The 19,891-nt window shown below is 34.2% G+C and overlaps 1 protein-coding gene and 1 long non-coding RNA gene across 5 annotated transcripts in view; one reads left to right on the top strand and one right to left on the bottom strand.

The window, feature by feature from the left end:
• Window positions 1-904: 904 nt before the first annotated feature.
• Window positions 905-19,891, bottom strand: part of LOC101746951 (uncharacterized) — a 41,925-nt gene continuing 22,938 nt past the window's right edge. For 2 of the 4 annotated variants that reach the window (XM_038011886.2, XM_062668671.1), the window contains exons 2-6: window positions 6,225-6,422; window positions 4,650-4,718; window positions 3,643-3,777; window positions 1,497-1,570; window positions 905-1,247 (exon numbers count right to left, since the gene is read on the bottom strand). In XM_038011886.2, the coding sequence (XP_037867814.1) occupies window positions 1,154-1,247; window positions 1,497-1,570; window positions 3,643-3,777; window positions 4,650-4,718; window positions 6,225-6,422 (570 nt within the window). In that variant the 3' untranslated portion in view covers window positions 905-1,153. Of the gene's footprint in view, window positions 1,248-1,496; window positions 1,571-3,642; window positions 3,778-4,649; window positions 4,719-6,224; window positions 6,423-6,539; window positions 6,650-12,189; window positions 12,347-19,891 lie in introns of those variants that run through there. The other 2 variants (XM_038011888.2, XM_021350330.3) reach the window with 2 other exon arrangements.
• Window positions 16,747-19,554, top strand: LOC134198922 (uncharacterized). The gene is made up of 2 exons (XR_009973207.1): window positions 16,747-18,074; window positions 18,487-19,554. It is a non-coding gene; the product is annotated as an uncharacterized LOC134198922 (long non-coding RNA).

Genomic DNA, 19,891 nt, shown 5'->3' with positions numbered 1-19,891 from the left:
TTTCAGTTCAATTTTTTTATCGTCAAACTATCAAATATATTAAGTGTATAATCTATGGTCAAACTTTTCGGCGGTAGAAATTTTGGAGGTTATATTTACTCTTTCATAATCGATTTAATCGACCGTTGAACGCTCACTAAAACCGAGTGTTTCCATAAAAAAAATTATGTTTTTCTTTCAACTATAAAAATAAACTTTATTGAATTAATTGTCACGCTGTATCGAGTTTAGTGTAGTAAAGTCTTTTTAAAATTTCAATTTACCAAAAATTGAGTAAGTGTGCCAATATTTGGAATAGGTGTCAATAGTTTAAATTATTAATGAAATAGTTAACATAAAAATGTTAAATATTAGATTAGTATTCTATATTTTAGTTATGTTATAATAATTTTAATTGAACATGTTATTCTGTTAGTGCTATCCAAGTAAAATATTTCAACATGGTATAACTAAAGTTAAATAATTAAATAATTGTTAAATAAAATTACGATGTTTTATTATATACTCTATATAATACCTACGATTATGCATTATTATACATTTATTGAATAAAATAAATCACAATCAAAGTACATAGGTACAAGCTTTTAATATTTTTGTCTTCCTTTGCCTATTGTATATTTAATGAAAATCCCTCTTTATGATAAAACTAGTTACTAGCTGATACTGATAAGCACATGCGTGCTTTAATTTTATGTAAAATGCACTTTTATTGTAAAATATAATCCACAAGTAGGTAAAGAGCCCGTAAGTTTTTTTTATATTTTTTTGTGTTAATTTTTATATACTGACTTCATAAAAGGGATTTAACTCAATTTCCAGAGAACTAAATTCTTGCTTTATGTCACTGGAACTTCAGTAATCGTAAGTTGTTGAAAAAATTTGACAATAAAATATAATGAAATATGTGGTAGCATTTTAATAATGGCCCACGGATTTCAGACATACTTAACAATAAACGTTTATTAAGTAAATAATACACTTAAACAGGACGATAACTTCATCTTCATTATTTTTTTCTATTAAACATGTATTATTCCATATAAGTTAATTTAAACAATAATTAAGTAACTGGATGAAACATTATTATCTTACAACGTTGTGCAAACTTGGATCAATCAATCCTCCAGGTTACGTTTATTTAGGGTATGCTTTACACGTGTAACTTCATGTCGCCCAGTCTGTATACGGGCCACATACATTCGCATCCAGCAGGTATCACCAGCGTCCTAGTCTCCCAACAATCACTAGAAAATCGAGAATGGTATTTAAATTAATTTAATATATTCGTTTAGATTTCGCTAAAACTAGCAAAATCGTCAAAAACAAATTAGGTAACGTATGTTAATTTTAAAAGCTATTCATTAAAATGAGTCGTTTGATTCGAAATATGCTATTAATATTCTTAAACCGCTCGCACTGGTTCAGATCGTTTACGTTTGGTAGGAAGTTGGTATGACTGTGAAGATTATATAAATAAATATTTCTATTTATACCTGGAATACCGCCTCCTTGTCAAATGTATGGTCTTATTCCATTGAACGCAAGAAAAGCCGAGACTCGAACAAATCTAAAAAACGACCATTCTATAATTAGTATATAAATGAATGAAGAAATAGAATCCAAACTGAAAACTTGCTGTTGAATTCGTTCTAAATATAGTTTCATTAGATTATTATAATAGGAAATACAAAGAGTATTTGTGCCAAAAGTGTTTCGAAATATCGATCTTAACAATGATGTTCAATGATTTATGGTCAAAATGTCAGTTGTATTATATGTTTATCAGTTGTCCGGCACGTCTGCCGATGGTGGCATTTACCCACGGATTTTTTAATAACGCTCTACCATAAAATTAATGAATTTGCCTAATTATTACGTTATTAATATAAGTAATAATTACGCAAATTTATTAATTTTGCGGTTTGATTTTTATTATTCGATGTTTTTCTTTCATTGTCGAAGTTGTTCATAAACAAGTGATCAGTACGTATTAGCGCAGGCTGCGTATTTGGACCGTAGCTGAAACACGACGTAACGGCTATATCAAAATTAAATAAAAGTACTAGGGGTAAACGTGTAAAGGTGATAATGGTTATGACGCAACTATCTACTATCAAAAGACTATTATTGATCGAAGATCAAAAGTAATTTTATGTTTCGACGTAGTCACCTTTGAGGTTATTACACTTTGTATATTTTTATTCTAAAGCTAAAATAACCCTTTTTTATATTCCTGATGCCTTAAAAAATCGTATAACGGGGCGACCGCTTCGTCATCATCTTTAAATTTATGGCTTCTACGATGTTCCTTTAACCGCAGCAATAAGTAAGAATCATTAGGAGCTAGGTTCGGTGAATATGAAGGATATTCTATCATTTCAAAGCCAGCTTCTTGAATGGCAGCCATCGCAGCTCGGGACTTGTGCATGGGGGCTTATCTTCGTGATACAAAATAACTTCAGCGAGTTTGCCACGTCGTGGCTCGCGTATTTCCTCATGAAACTTTGTTATTTGTCCTGCGTACAAAGTCCCTATAATAGTGGCTCCATGATTAAGGTATTGGATCTTTACCACACTTTCGCTGTCCCAGAAAAACTGCCCACATGATCTTACCGGCGGATGAAAGCACCTTAATTTCTTCGAAGTTGGAGATGGCGGTCTCTTACAAATTTGAAACAATGTTTCGACAATAGTTATGATTCCTGCCAAAAATCGATCAAGATCTCGTTGTGTGTTACAACCCAAACAGATTTTATGAAATTCTCAGTCTTGTTTGTTTCTGCGCGTCAGAAAGCATTCTGGACACCCAGCGTGCTGACACTGTTTTCATAGCAAAATGGTTGTGTATAAATAATATTATGGACAATTCCTATAGAAATTTTCATTTGTTCTGTTACAAAGAAACAGTAACACGATGATTCGTCAAGACAATTTTATCCAGTTTTAAATCATTTGTTCAGTCACTACCGACGTAGGTCCGTGTGAGGGACATCGTTAATGTAAGTTCTTTCTCATTTGAACTCAAGACACCACTGCACAACCGTAGAATATGAAGGAGCATGAACCCCTAATGTTGCTCTCGAGTCATGATATGTCAGCCTCGTAGTAAAAAAATTCAAGCAGAGATATTACTGCGCAAACTCGAATTTTATCCATTTTTATGAACACTTTCCGATACATCGTAAACAAATGACTTCTATTTTTTTAAAATAACAAAGAATTGATTGCTTTATTATTATTGTTATTATATCTAATACATGTCAGTATCTTTTTTCTTTCCAAGGAGAATGTAACGTGTTGTCACTATTGAACAAGCCTCTTATATTTAATTTTGTAATTTAAGGTGTGTTGGCTGTGAGCTAATGAATCAGCTTAACCGAAAAAAATGCTTATCGATTAGATCGAAATAATGTAGTTGGCAATAAGAGTAAATTTTAAAATAATATTTAGCTTTGGTGTGGCATGATTTAATTGCAAAAATATCTTATGATAAAGATTTAGTTATGGCTGCCGACCTTTTTGAAGATTCTAGGTCACAAGAGTGGGTTTTATTTATATTTATTTATTTCAAAGAAAATATAACAACAAGTTAACGATAGAATAGAGTCGAGAGTCGATAGAGTAGAGTCGATTGTATACCTCATTCGTTACTCCGAGATCTTCACTTGTAGCCATTGTGCATCGAACTTCTTCGTAGTAGGCGGGTCGATATTCGTATTCGTCGGTATTCAACTTTTTTATCTTCCTCTCGAGATGGCAGATTGGGTAATGTTTCTGAAAAGTAAGGTTCGGCTATACATAATTATATGATCTTATATTGATTGCTAGTATATATTGTTAGCTATAGTAGTTGATAGAATTTAAACTGCATTCATCTTTTGAAGCTTAGAATTATTCAACTAACAATTTCAACTGGTAATTCTATCGTGTCCTCTTTAACAATCACTCTATGACGAAATATTAAAGCTATATCTGTCTTCTAACAGTAGCCTGGTTGTTACGTCATTACAGCATTGCTCTTGATGAGATTTTAAAAGTCCAACTTTCTTCCGTTGTTGTCTACATAACAGTGAAATAATACCGTTGCGAAGGTTGTACGTAACCTAAGACGAGTATTATTTACGTGTTACCGTGTAATGCTCTGATAACATCGTCAGGCACTCGAAGATATTTACTGTAGTAAATATAGATTTACTACAAATTCCGTTAAAATCCAATACTTAATCTACCTATACCAAAATATGATTTAACTACACATTACGGTTTTATTTATTTGCTTTTAAGATTTGTTTTTGCCTTTTGTATACGTTGGCACATATAAATATTTTAGGTACTTAAATTAATTATCTACTATTTTCGGAAAATGTTTTCCAACTAGAAAGTAATCAAATAATGTAAGACTTAGTAAGGATCAGGCATTATGACCTGAACTTCTTTAACATAATTTGCGACTTGCTTAGTAAAAGCGTACTTATTATTTTTCAAAGGTTTTTTTTTTTTTTTTTCATGGGTTTTGATCATAAATTGATAAACTTGTTTTTAATCTTAATTGACAATAATAGCAAATAGAGTTCAATTTAGATCAAAATCCCTCAATAGGTTTTTGGACACACTGAACGGTGTATGAAGTTATTATTATATCTTACCTGCGTAGTCACATGCCTCAATTCCTTTTCTCTCGAAGGCTGTATTGATTCAGTATACTCAGGCAAAACCTGAAACATTAAAGTAAATAAATATTTAAAATATACATCCCGTTTTATTGGCTTGTATGTGTTGTAATTCAGAAGAGGTGCTTGTCCTAGTACCATCAGGATAAAATATATGCGGCACGTTGTTAGCTTCACCGAATGTATAATATATTTCGCATAACGAAGCGAGACAGTCATTTATGAGTATTTATTATGACAAAATAATGTTTTCAACATGAAGTTTTCATTCCAAATTACTACTGCTGTTGATTGAAGCATCATGTACCTAGTTAACCGCCCTCATATCAAGTCCAAAAAAGGTGAGACGACGTAGCACGTACAGATTTTAAGGCACATATTTAAAATGCACATAAATCAATTTATAAATGGTCAATGACAAAACAGCTACTTACGTACAGTGTTTTCAGTGCTATTCACGGGCATTATCAATAAAAAAGACGGGAAATGTATTTTATTTTAAATGTCAATATTATATGTAAACCAAAGCGAAAAACAACTCAAGAACGTAAAATGGTACTATTACATATATCAGTTACACATGTCAGTGTTACTATTACGTACTCTTACTCGTATAGGTAAGTAAAACAAACGAGTGAATGACTTCGCGGTCTATTCTCTGTGATTTTTGTCTAAGCTATTCACTGGTAGCCCCGAGGGGCTATTCCAGCTTCCCTGACCTAGGAGCTCAATGAGCCTAGCCTGAGATACTTTGAGAGACAGCTTTACTTGTTCCCTTGTTGTAAGAACAGTGCTTCGCCGAATCTACCACTGAATAGGAATCTCGACCCACTGAGAAGATCCAGCGAGAAACTCACTGGGTTGTGTCAGTGGGGCTGGTTATTCAATGACTTGAGTTGAATTCAGTACCGTCGCTCATCTAGGAACTCATATATGAACTCAAAGTCTCGATTGCATTAATATCGGATGTTCGACCCTTATAAGGAAGTAAGTTACAGTTTCGCGGCAGAAATACGTTAGACGGGCTTACGGTTTACCAAGACTCGTGATTCCGCAATTTAAAAAATTGGAATAGAGTGTTGCTATCCATCCTGAGACATGAAGTCTCCTTTTTTATTTCTTTTTTCTCTTTTTTTTCTTTTTTTCCTACCTATGCTGATAACCTTAAGAGGCTACTTCAGCTTCGCCCTAACATGTAGCCTCACGGGGCTCAAACCGGAGTGTTGCTAACAATGGCCCTAGCAAGAGCAGTGCTTCACAGACTCTACCACCGGATGGGAAACGCGACTCACTGAGAAGATCCGGCGAGAAACTCAGTGGGCTGTGTCTATGGGTTAATTCGTTCGTCGAGCCCTTCGTCGCAAGTCACGAGTTCGAGGACAGTGACATAAAGTCTCCGATTCGACTCTATTGTACCACCGTCTTACCCTTTAAACCGCAACGTAACGCTTTGTGGTATAAGTAGGCAAAATAAAGGTAGCTTACCATGCGGCTTAATACACGAATTCGGAATCTGTGCCAAAGTAAAGAATTAAATCAATAATAAATTACCACAGTCTCAGAGTCTTGACAATCGCTGTTGTCGAGACGTGCTTCCTTAGCTAATGCTTGTCTGTTTCTCTCAAGCCTTCCAAGAACTGAATTGAGGACTCTGTCAGGATTCGGGATACGGAGAACATGTTCTATGAAGTCTCTGGCTGACTCTTCACTGCTGCTCATCGACCCGAGACATAAAGTTACACATAACGCCTGCCGACATAATTCATTGTTAAACTATCAGCTTGAAATGGCAATAAATGTATAATATTATTAAAATCATAAATCTCAAATGCTATGAGCTAGAAATAGTATAATATTGATAGGTACTCGATAGGTAGACCTAGAGGCTCTAAAACTAGTGGGCTTTGTTCAAATTGATGATTTTGTCAAAAAATCATTTGTCAAAAGGATTTAGTGAGAAGTTAGAAACAAGAACAATTCGTGAGTGAAAACTAATTGGTGAAACAATATAGTTTCTATTCTGCGGGTGCTATGTGGGCATATATCGGTATCTCAAGATGAATAGCCAAAAAGACGATTCTCTTCTTCTTTGTATTTTCTTCTAATATTATTGTGGGAGTTACAGTTATAGTTGAAAGCGATTTACAGTTACAGCAGATTGAAGTCAGCGGAGTTCATTACAAAATTTTGTAACCTAATCGTATTTTCGTGATACTCGTAGTAGGTACATTGAAGTGTAAAAAATAGATACTATCCTACACTTATTTGCCATGAAATTGGTAATATTATGAATGTTCGCATTTGTGATAAAAATAAAATATTTCTTGAAATATACAAGTTTTCTGATCTGAAAAGCGGTATAACTGTGAGTTCATAATAATCGAAATATATTTATTGGTTTATTACCAAAATAATGAACGTTACATATTTAAAAATTAATGATATTAAAACAATTGATTACTCTAAACTCTAGTAACTAAAAATCTAAAAGCGCTTGCACTAAAAAAAACTGACTAAAATCAATAAATAAAAAACAACAAAAACTAAAAATAATAACAGTAATAATAGATTCAGAGGCGAGAGAGCTAGCATAACAAAGAAAATATCACATTAAAATTTATATTCTTTTACGTCACTTACATGAGTATAATGCATCTACAGTTTACATTAACTTAAAGTATCACGATTCTCAGGTCGCAGTGACACTGGTATTGTTTTTAAATAAATACAATTTAATGGCATCTGGTTTTTTACGTGTTTATTTGGTTTTTTTTCTCTTTATCTATGTTAGATAATACAAGGGACAGTCCTAGTTTTCGTTGTACAATAGGTCGTACATTTACTATCAAAAATCGGCTGTATCATAATAAACGGCTAACGATACTGCACGATTTTTTAAGGGATTTTACTATTTAGCTACGGAGCCTTGAAATTCACACGTTATGTTAGTAGTATGTATTTGATAAGCTTCATATGGTGCTGACACGTATGTATGTTGAGCATCGTTTTTTTATGGTTTAAGGATTACTGGTGGCCCGGAGGCCTTTCCAGTTTCACCAGGACAGATGGGCGAGCAAAGGCTTAGCCAGGAGGGGTGGGATTAGTTAAAAGCTGTCCGAGCGCCTCCAAAGGAGACCTAACAATTCAAGAGCAGCTGCTTCGCGAATGAACCTATTATCAGATTTCGGAAACGCGACCCGCTGAGAAGATCCGGCGAAAAACTCAGCGGGATGATGTTTAGATTAGGTTGCACGTCGAACTCTTTGCGAGTTCGACGAGTACGGTTACCGGAGTCTCTGAGCCTACTTCTAGTGTTAGAGCTAAAGGTGTCTAATGCAACGGTTATTGGATCTGATGGATCAGTAAGGACATGTCTAGGGCGACGGTGACTGTCTCTTGCGTGATCAGGATTTGGGCAGTAGTCTGACTGATTGACTGATTTTATGTTCTGGTGAAATGTCATCGATGCATCCAGGTTGACTCCCAGGTACTTGACCTTCCTGGGTCAGGGTATTGGTTGGCCGAAGAGGGTGATCAGTGTTGTGAGATTTGTCCTTCTAATGCCGGAGGAAATACGGGTTGGGTTTCCCTATTTGAAAGAGCACCAAGGTTGATGTGCGCCATTTTCGGAACCACTGTAGAGGGTTACGGCTGCGCGCTGGAGCTTCCTCGCTATTAGGGACTTGTTTCTACTCGAGTAGTAAACGGTCATGTCATCGGCGAATAAGGCTAACTGGGTCGGCGGCGACCGGGAAATATCGTTGATAAATAAACTGAATAGGAGCGGAGAGGACGGAACCTTGCAAGACTCCAGCCGTGAGCAGTCGCTCTGAAGTGACGTATTATAAGCACGAGACTGTCCAGCACGCCCATGTTGAATAGTCTGAAAATCAAACCGTCATGCCACAATTTGACGAACGCTTTTGCGACGTCGAAGAAGAGAATTCCTGTGTAGAGCAGTTTTGGTTGATTAAGCCCTACGAGAATGTACTCCGTGAAGCGGTGTACCTGTTGTATGCATGAGTGATTTGTGCGGAATCCGAATTGGTCATCGATAAGAATGTTCTTGGATGAGACGAACTCTCTGAGGCGTTTGTAAAGCAGACGCTCATACAGTTTACCTAGAGACATGAGGCTAATCGGGCGGTATGAGCACTGTAACAGTGCGTCAGAACGTGAGTGCGCACATGTTATAATGAATACTACTGTGATATCAATACTAATGGTTTAACAAATGGTTTAGATTAAGATATGTCTTCTTTTTTGTTTCGTTTAGAACAATCGTGAAAATTTGATCATTCGAATTAAAGAAAAATGAATTAAAATGTTTCGGAGTTCATTTTTTCAAAACTACACGATTTAAGCATCCTCATAGGCGCTAACAGCTAAGATAAGAGCTAACTTTTCCCTTAAATTATATGTTAAGTTATTAATGTTATGATGAGGATGAAACCAGAATTCTCGTTAACTTTCGACCTATTGCCAGAAAGGGTTAGACAATACCTTGAAAAACGGTGTAACAGGTAAGGTTGAAAAAAAGAATCCACGGAGAATCACAATTCTGAACAATCAAATCCGATCTACGCGCGTCTCTACCATTTGTGACGGCTTTAGCGGCTCGTAGGTATAAAAGGAGGAATAACAATTCTTGATGAAATTATGTATAGAGGTCGCAATTCTTAGTCCTGAGGATATCGACATACATATGTATTTGAGCGGACGAGAATTACGAGCCTACTTGTGTTGGTAGGGGTGTCTTCTTGGATATTTGTTATTTTATTGAAGCTCTGATCTCATGTTAAAGTGAGAGGAGATATTTACGTTGTTGTGTCTACCGATTTCAGAAACATTTTATTTCCGGTTCGTATTCGCGTTCTAAAATACTGATGTCCAATTAGGGCTTAACGTTTATCTCTTCATTTGTTAGTTTATATCCTACTATATGCGTTTCGTCATATATGTATGTAGGTACCAAATTAGTTTCATTGTAGATGTAGATCGACCCATAGCCACTTATGCTGTACGACAGTAGTTCGAAACAGTTGGGAGTAAATAAAAATTAAAAATGTTAAAACTAAAATCTAAGTAGATACAAGAAAAAAAAATGTTTTAAGTATGTTATGCATGTTACTTAATAAGAATCTTATATTGGTTACTAAGATTTTTCTGAAATGTTTCAAAAGATTAATACTAACTACAGGATGTAGCAGAAGCGTGTGTCAAAGTCGAAACGGTAATAAGATTAATATGTTATAATAGATTTACTCGTGATTCTGCAATATGAAGCGAATGTAGCTAGCTGTTCTCTCTCGTTTTCCCTTAGACGATGTTCAATTTGCTTAAGGAAACAATACTGATGACGTTTCTTAAAAAGATTGTTTCTAAAAGAGAATATCGCGAGCATTACCTTACATTGAGTATTGGAATAAAAGTGCAGTAATGGTGGAAGCGTTAATTTGATCTATAAAGGAGACGAAAGCTTCTAACATTTGAGGCGCCGTTCTTGATAAATTCAACTGATAGTTTGTGAATAAAAATTTAAATTTTATGTGTTGACGCAGTGGACAAAGACTGAAGCATTATTTCAATAAATTGTTAACTAGCTGTGATCGGCGAACCCTGCGGTCACAACTTTGGCCCGTGGGTTGACTTTTGCGCACATTACTTCCAATTCTCTTGATGCGTGATGTTATCATTGTTATATTTCCGAGTTATTCGAGTAGAAATTCGTTTAAGTGAATTTTAATTTAACATTAATCTAACTAATATGCTAAAATACATATTTGTAATTATATTTCATATAGTTTCAACTGTTCTAAAAAGGTAAGGTATTAAAAATAGATTTTCTTCTAACATAACTAATTCTGATTATATGTAATGAAATAATTAAAAGAAAATAATACGAATTAAATACTTCAATCAGAAGTCAACGAAAGTAAGTAATGTATACTAGTGAGATTCAAGTGAAGAAAGAATATCGAGTCCTTGGTCATGTTGCCGACATTTAAGTATCCTGCGCTGAAATGGAATTAAATGTATATTTTTGTTTTTAGTCACTTGGATAAAGTTATTATAGAATAATTTCATTGTAATATTAGTATGAATCTATTTAATGGTAAAAAATTATAATTTAGTAGCATTTGCCATCCACGCACGTGTTACGTTGAAGATTTACGTTTGTATGAATTTCTTAAAATAACAAGTACGTGCGCTTGGCTTGGTGGATGAATATTTATCTCTGTTGTCTCTAAAATTGTATTTTTTGGTTTTCCTTTTGTAATAAAATCAAATAGAAAAAAAAACTTTTCGTTGTAAAATTGAAAATCAGCTATATTTTATAATCAAAAATAAATAAATAAATTAACTAAATAATTATAAAATTAAAATCATTAAAATAATAGTGAATATGAACGCAAAAAAGGTCAGCTTTATCCCTTAGAACGGCCCACTGCCTGCAACATTGTATGAGAAGCCATTCTTTGAAATACGCGTACCTATTTGGAATCTAACTGCATATTCGAAAATACTTACAATAAGTGGCAAATTAAGAACAGTTTTTTTGATTTTATTAAAATTTATTAATTACTTAAAGTGGTTAGATATTTTGTCTATCGAGCTACTACTAAATTTTAGATATTGTATGGGCAATATTCTAAACGTATTTGCCACAACTCAGTCATTTATAGCCGGTATTTCTCATCTAAGTCTTTTTTAAATAAATAATAATAAATAATTTATAATAAATAATAAATTTTGCGATCCATCCAATAAAAGCTTGATATCAGTTAAAATGTTAGTCCGTCTGCCTATCTTAAAAAACCACAAAAGAGTTATTCTGATAGGTTTATAGATTATTTAGATGTTAGCTAAATTTTTTTTCTCATTTACATAGTTTCCCTTATTATTTACACTAAAATTGCATTGTGATGGAAACAGTTATCTATTAGATGGAAGTCAAATTCTAGTCACAATTTTTTACTCAGGAAACTGATGACACTTAATATATGCAGACACAATATGTTTAATCAGTCCTTAATTCATAGTTTCAGTGCATTCTACATAAAAATGCGTAGTAGTTTTTGCGAAACTTTTAAAATAGAAGAGCTGCCGGATAATGCATCCGGTACTGAAGCTAATATCAACGTTCACTCGAACCAAAGGTGAGTCATTATATTTTATAGAATAATTTTTTAACATGTAAGTAACAACTTTTAATGTAGCTTCGAATATAAGTAGTTTGTTTTATTTTCGTATAGATCTGTTTTGTTTCTCAGAAGCTTACTTGGATACAGCGAGACTGTTCAGGAAACAGAAGTATCAATGATGAAAATGGAGACGGAGTGTAATTTTATACGTTTACACGAATTAAAAAAATGCATAATCTTATTATATTTTATCAACGTTTGTAATATCTATTTTACATCATGTGGTCACCGAAAGACGGACTACAAATGAATTAAAAATTATTAAGCGTAATTAAAGTACTTCTGACATTTAATATATTTTACAACTTTACCTTTATAATGAGATGTTTTATGGACATAGTGCGCACTTTCAAAATATTTTAATTACGTAGATAGAACTGATTCAACTCGTGAAATTGTATGAATGATTTTCGTTCAGTATTGTTCGCCTTTTATATAACGAGTTATCATCTCAATCCCTTACAATTGCTTTAATAAAAATGTTGATGTTAAGCCCGTTGTTGGAAAAACATGGATGCCCAAAGTAACTTTTGTGCAATTATACTAGCCCTTATTGTGATCGTTTTCAATTTAAAAAAGTATTTTAGAATCGTTATATGCGTACGTACGTACGGGTGGGGTAAAGGCAGTAAACAGGTCAGTATGCTTAGTGCGAGTTTTTCAACTTTCTCGATAGCGTAAAAGTTAATCCAGTTTTGTATGCAGTTGCGACAGCGCCCCTAGCGGCAAACGTAAGCAAACGATCCCATTCCATACAAATATGAGCTAACTTTTACGCTATCGAGAACGTTAGAAAACTCGCACTAAGAACACAGAAAACAAAGAGTTTTACAACGCTTTCTCACGAGTAATGTATTGCCAAAATAGGTAGGTGGCTAAGTCGGTCTTGCCAGCCTCTGCTCCAAAGCAAAATTGATCTGGCGTTAGAGAACAGTACAATAATATTTTTTCTAACATGTAAACAGTTAAACTTCGATCTCATATCACATGATGGTCGATGGATTTCACGTTACGTCTACTATACTAGTTCGTGGGCGAAACATATCCATGTAGTAGCAGTAGTAAATGGGCAAACAAGCTGATGTTTCACCGCATATTTAGTACTTTTCTTTGTTACCATTAGTAACCTTAGTACGTTATCTTACATAATTGCTGGTAGCTTCGAAGGGTTATGCCAGCTTCACCGGTTTGGTCGGTGAGCTAGGTCTTGCTAACACTATCCCTAGCAAGAGGGTTGCATCATTGAATCTACAACCGAATCGCAAACACGACCCACTGTGAAGATCCGACGAGAATACAGCTAGATATCACAACTCGAATGCCAACACCTACTTTGAGAGATCCAGTCCAAGTGTTTGCTTTTCCATAGCTTGGTAGACTATTATCTTCTTAATAATACTAACATAACTAAAAAGCTAACCACAAACCGTAGAAACTTTTATAACTGATGGAAATAAGTCCTGTCCATAATAGGTTCGTACCTACGCAAATTATTAATCTGAGAGAAAAGTTTCATTTTGTATATTAGTTGCCAGTTTTAACAACAGTTAGATTAAAGCAGCTTTATCGACGACCGCTGTGATTGTTCCGACAATATCGCAGTGAAACGTAAACACGAAAAAGTAATCCGTGTTCTAATGAAATGAATGGAGAAGAATTAATTTCTTCGTGAAATATTTTATTTATAACACAAGGGCAAACGATTCACTTTTTTCTTTTATACCAATTAATTACTTATCTTCAGATTTTTACGACGGTAAATACTTTTTGTTTTCTTGAATTGGCTACTTTTTATTGTATAATGGTCAGATATTTTTATATAGTCGTAATAAAATATATAAGCAAATAAAACTATAGTGGATTATTATGGGGTTTGCTTAAAGCAATTTCTTCCAGAAAACCCTTAGATTAAACCAATAGCGAAGTAGGTATAATAACCGGCAAACTTCTTGAGCATTTGTTGACGTAGTGGGGGTAAGTTTGCGCATGGTACACTCACGTGCAAAAACATTACTTACTCTGCGTCATAATGCAATTAAATTATTAAAATCAACATATGTATTTATTTATATATTTATTAGAACATCAACAAAACATATAGGTTAATAATTGTAATAATTTAATCTTGGGGTAAAATAGATATTCCTTCTATTAAGTCAAAACTAGAGCTGTTGCCAGGTCTTGGTTCAGTTGAAGCGAAGCTGGTATTTGTAATTTTTTTTTTCGTTATCATAATCTTGACCATCATCATCACTGTTTTTATCACCCGAGTTGCTATCATCGTGATGAGTCGACATAGGGATCATCGGTGTAGTTTACAACTCGGTCGGTTCGGTCTACTTTTTTGTCTATAATTAATTATTTTTTGAAGATATTCGATTCGTAGTAATCGAATGTAACTTTTTTCAATTACCAGCTTCCGATTATTTTCTGTTTTTTTTCCATCTGAAGCCTAGCTCTTTCATAATTCGTCGTAAACTTCATACCGAGCCATTAAAATTTATATCTTCTTTAAATTTTTCGAAGCCTTTCTACGGTACGGAGTTTCGCTGCTTGTTATGTAGTTATTATGATTACATCTTTTTATTACAGATTGAACGAAACTATGCATTCCGGTAAATTTCTTCTTCCCTGATCTTTTCTTACCCAGAGTCCGCAACACGGCGAGCAAGCCAGAGCCTTTAGCTTCGTTAATAATGCACCTAACAGTACTCACTGATGTTTTTGTTGCTTCCGAAGTCTGTTTTAATTTTTCCATATCATTCTTCCCCTGTTTTATAATGAAGCAATATACGTCGTACACAAATTTTCTACTCTTTCTTTTAAGTACTACACCAGTTTGTCACGGCATGGTGTACGTTTTATAAAAAATCAACAAACACTCAACAAATAGCAATGGCAACAAAGTCCACAAGCAATTATAACAAATAACGTAACGATTAATAACGATAGACTTTCCACTGTACGCAAGCGTACTTTTGGGAGCAAGCGGAATGAGGGCGCGGTGCGGGACGCAAGGTTCGACTGATCTACCAATAACGCGCTCGATACGATTTCCCCTGCCGTCGCGCCTCATCCTCACCACCAAAGTGATCTAAAATTCGGTTCTGCGCAGTCAAGGTCATTTGCTCAAGAAGTTTGCCGATTACTATAGGTAAATTGAAGTTACATAACCCTCAGACACAGCCCACTGAGTTTCTCGCCTGATCTTCTCAGTGGGTCGCGTTTCCGATCCGGTGGTAGATTCTGCGAAGCACGGCTCTTGCTAGGGTTCGTGTTAGCAACGTCATCAGGTTTGAGCCCCGTGAGCTCACCTACTAGTTAAGGCGACGCTGATATAGCCTCTCAAGGCTATCAGATTAGGTAGGAACAAAAAAAAAAAAAGTTACAATTTCAAATAGGATTTTCCGAGTGTTACTGTCACTGTGGCTGTATATTCTTTCTGCGTGTAAATAAAATTGATACGATTACCTACGTTGCGTGGTTAATGTAACGGTAATTATAAAGTAGGTATAAAAAGTAATGAGATGTAGTTGACGAGGGAGTATGGTTACAAATTCATAGCTAGATTATTTCCTTCTGCTCAGTAATTTTAAGGTATTAGTTTTTTTATTTACTTTAGGTACGTTATTTTAGTGAGAGTTCTAGCGGTTTTCATAGAATCTAGCAAGCAACATTTTCAAGATAAGCTTCCGTACAAATAATATTTGAGATTCGTTTACCTTTTGCCGTAGAATCTAGGTAAAAGGCCAGCGGTTAAAACTAGATAAAAGACCTCGCGCAAAAACTAGACATAAGGTTTGCTTTAAATCTAGTTATTAGGACAAAATAGCGTTGTGTGATATTTACATCAAACAATGCTAATAAAGGTAATGATTTCTTTGATTACAGTAATTTGCCGGTTGAAACAGTCCGATCACGCTTTCAGAGAGTTCTTGGAAAAGTACGTAGTTTTAATATCATAATAATAATATATAATTAGTGCTTAAGTTTGATCACCAACTTGATTTAGTGGCTAGTGAAAACGGATCTTGCCTATTGGCAGCTTATTACTTGTTAATTTTACAATAGATAATACAAACTAATTTCAAGTTGCTTGAGGAATATAGTTGGTTGAGAAAGGACTGTTTTAATTTTGTCAATAAATGTAGGTATTCTGAATGAATGTGTGAAATCATTTAGCTTTCAATAAAGATTATTGTTATTGTATTATACTTACGGTGTTAGAGTATTTCCTATATCATGTTCTGTATGCCATATGTATATTCTATAACGCCAAAAATAAACGATTTTAACAAACCATTTTAATATCCAACTTGAATCATTTAATCAAAAGAAGAATGAATGTTCATTATGTAGTTGGGTGTTTTTCAAAAAAAATGACTAGCAAAATCGGACTGTCCCACAACTTCAAACACTTTTATTTTTGTTTTTTTATATGGCACATGTAGATGTAAAATGTTATATGATTAAGGCAGACATTTTAAAATCAAGTTAAATTGAAAAACACCATTAAAAGACGATAGATATATTTATATTTAAAAAAAAAAGCACCACAGGAGGTGATGACTTCCTGTGTCCCACGGTGCTCTCGGAGATTTCGAATACTTCGTACTTGTAGACTATTGAGCTTTGAGTATGTTTAGGTGTTCGAACATAATGTCTTTATATCTAAAAGTGTTTTTTCGGTCTTTATGTGATTAATGTATGGTTATTTTTAAGAAATATCATTAAATTAATGTTGTCCTACGAAAACTATAGTACCGAAAAATCCGGTATCGTCACGGCGAATTTGATATCTTACATAAGACAAAATCTACTAATTTGTGTTTTTTCTACTTTCCTAACAACGTTGTGATCGTATTTTGATATAATAACCGGCAAACTTCTTGAGCATTTGTTGACGTAGTGGGGGTAAGTTTGCGCATGGTACACTCACGTGCAAAAACATTACTTACTCTGCGTCATAATGCAATTAAATTATTAAAATCAACATATGTATTTATTTATATATTTATTAGAACATCAACAAAACATATAGGTTAATAATTGTAATAATTTAATCTTGGGGTAAAATAGATATTCCTTCTATTAAGTCAAAACTAGAGCTGTTGCCAGGTCTTGGTTCAGTTGAAGCGAAGCTGGTATTTGTAATTTTTTTTTTCGTTATCATAATCTTGACCATCATCATCACTGTTTTTATCACCCGAGTTGCTATCATCGTGATGAGTCGACATAGGGATCATCGGTGTAGTTTACAACTCGGTCGGTTCGGTCTACTTTTTTGTCTATAATTAATTATTTTTTGAAGATATTCGATTCGTAGTAATCGAATGTAACTTTTTTCAATTACCAGCTTCCGATTATTTTCTGTTTTTTTTCCATCTGAAGCCTAGCTCTTTCATAATTCGTCGTAAACTTCATACCGAGCCATTAAAATTTATATCTTCTTTAAATTTTTCGAAGCCTTTCTACGGTACGGAGTTTCGCTGCTTGTTATGTAGTTATTATGATTACATCTTTTTATTACAGATTGAACGAAACTATGCATTCCGGTAAATTTCTTCTTCCCTGATCTTTTCTTACCCGGAGTCCGCAACACGGCGAGCAAGCCAGAGCCTTTAGCTTCGTTAATAATGCACCTAACAGTACTCACTGATGTTTTTGTTGCTTCCGAAGTCTGTTTTAATTTTTCCATATCATTCTTCCCCTGTTTTATAATGAAGCAATATACGTCGTACACAAATTTTCTACTCTTTCTTTTAAGTACTACACCAGTTTGTCACGGCATGGTGTACGTTTTATAAAAAATCAACAAACACTCAACAAATAGCAATGGCAACAAAGTCCACAAGCAATTATAACAAATAACGTAACGATTAATAACGATAGACTTTCCACTGTACGCAAGCGTACTTTTGGGAGCAAGCGGAATGAGGGCGCGGTGCGGGACGCAAGGTTCGACTGATCTACCAATAACGCGCTCGATACGATTTCCCCTGCCGTCGCGCCTCATCCTCACCACCAAAGTGATCTAAAATTCGGTTCTGCGCAGTCAAGGTCATTTGCTCAAGAAGTTTGCCGATTACTATACCGGCATTACTGTTTAAACTTTATTTGCGACAAAATCTGTGACGAAAGTGTTGTTGTCTTCGGCGTGCAGAAAAAGTTTTCTAGATAGTGACAGTATTTAAAGGTAAATAAACCAATTTTCTTTACTTTGGCATATTGTGTTTAAAATATAAACTAACCTATATTAGATTAATAAAACTAAAAACAAGTTAATTTAACAGAGTATTAGTTATTTTTAATTTTAAAAGTTTTGTCGTATGAATACGTCACCTCCTGAGCGTCATGTGACATACTACCGGAATAAAATCGTGACGAACTTGAATTATAAAGCTTAGTGTACAACGAAATATTTAATCCTGTAATTGATACTTCTCTACGTGTTACCTAATTTGTTAAGAGGTAAAATTTGTATTGTTTGTTTGTACGCACGTAATAGCCGTGACGACTCATTGGATTTGAATCTAAATTGACTGAAAAAATTGCTATAGATATATTATCCAATTTTACTACAAACAATGGTACTTTTCTTGTTTCAGATATAAGTTCGCATTTAACATACCTACTCGTATGTATGATCGCTCTGCTAGCCGATATGGTAGTATATTGGGACGTTGACAAAATTCTAACATGTTTTGATTTAAATCAATGTTACATTAATAATGCCAGGCGGCCCTGGCCTGTTACACATTTCATAATCACTGAGAAGTATTTCGGATGTCAGCGAAAAATCAACAAGAGTATAAAACTGCAGCATTTTACTCTTGCGATGAGTTAAAGCGATATTAGAAAATTACTGCAGTGCTCCATTTTTTGGTGCTCTTTTTGTATGCATTCTATTTATGATCATTTTCCCGAAGACGAGCGCGAGGTTTGGAAGGAAATCATCATCATCATCATCATCATCTCTGCCTGTCCACTGTCCACTGCTGAACATAGGCCTCTTCAACTGATGTCCAGTGCGGCCGGTCCGTTGGCATCTGCATCCAACGTGCCGTGGGAGGAAATAATTAATAGTTATTGGAGAAAGTATTATTTCGTTCGGTAGAGAATGGCGCTTAGCGCAGCAGAAAGAGCCAAGCGATATCGCGAAAAATTAAAGCAAAATTCTGAAAAATAATCCTGTAGGTAGGTGTAAGTAAAAATATAAAATAATCACCAACGACTCCTAAGTCTTTGAATACTTTTATGTGTATAAAAAAAGGTTTAATGAATCTTAATTTTACGCTCTTTGTGACTGTGTTTTAAATTGGCAGTGTGGATACTGCTTAAATTATTCCTATTCGTCACGCAATTTTCATAATAGTCACTGTGCTATATTCTAAATTGTACAAAACTAGTTTTAAAAGTATCTAGATTTCTTTAGAGTATTAAGTTTTGAAACTATTAGAATTTTGTTATTGCCGAAAATTCCTCACTTTGCTTGATTTATGAATTTGTAACACGTATCATTAGTAAACAACAACTTTTCTAGGGCGATGTGTCTAAGAAGTGACGAAAATGAAACTATTTGGCTGATTATTTATAATTGCGATAGAATTATGCTAAATTTTTGGAAACATTTTTAGCATATCCTTATGCTAATATAAGTTGATTTTGTTTCAATACCTGGTTGTTTTATTTCTGACTGAATAAATTAAGTGACGTACAGGAACACTTTCCGTCAACATATGACCGAAAAACTTGAATATTTCTCTTATTTATGATTAAAATTTTAATTTAAATAGCATATTTAGCTAGTTAATTACATATAATTTGATACCAAAGTAAATTTAAGCAATTTCATTTAATCCCAAAATTATATTTCCTGATCGTCACGTGGGTTAATTTTTCTGAAAATCACCCAGTTGCAGTTTTTTCTTAAAACTCCCATTCATAATGAACGCCATCTAAATATTGGATAGGTGAGGAGTGTTCCGATTTTTTAATAGTTATCGTTATCTG

The sequence above is a fragment of the Bombyx mori genome, chromosome 1 (assembly GCF_030269925.1).
Source record: "Bombyx mori chromosome 1, ASM3026992v2".
NCBI lineage: Eukaryota > Metazoa > Arthropoda > Insecta > Lepidoptera > Bombycidae > Bombyx > Bombyx mori.
This window is presented reverse-complemented; position numbering and strand designations above follow the sequence as displayed.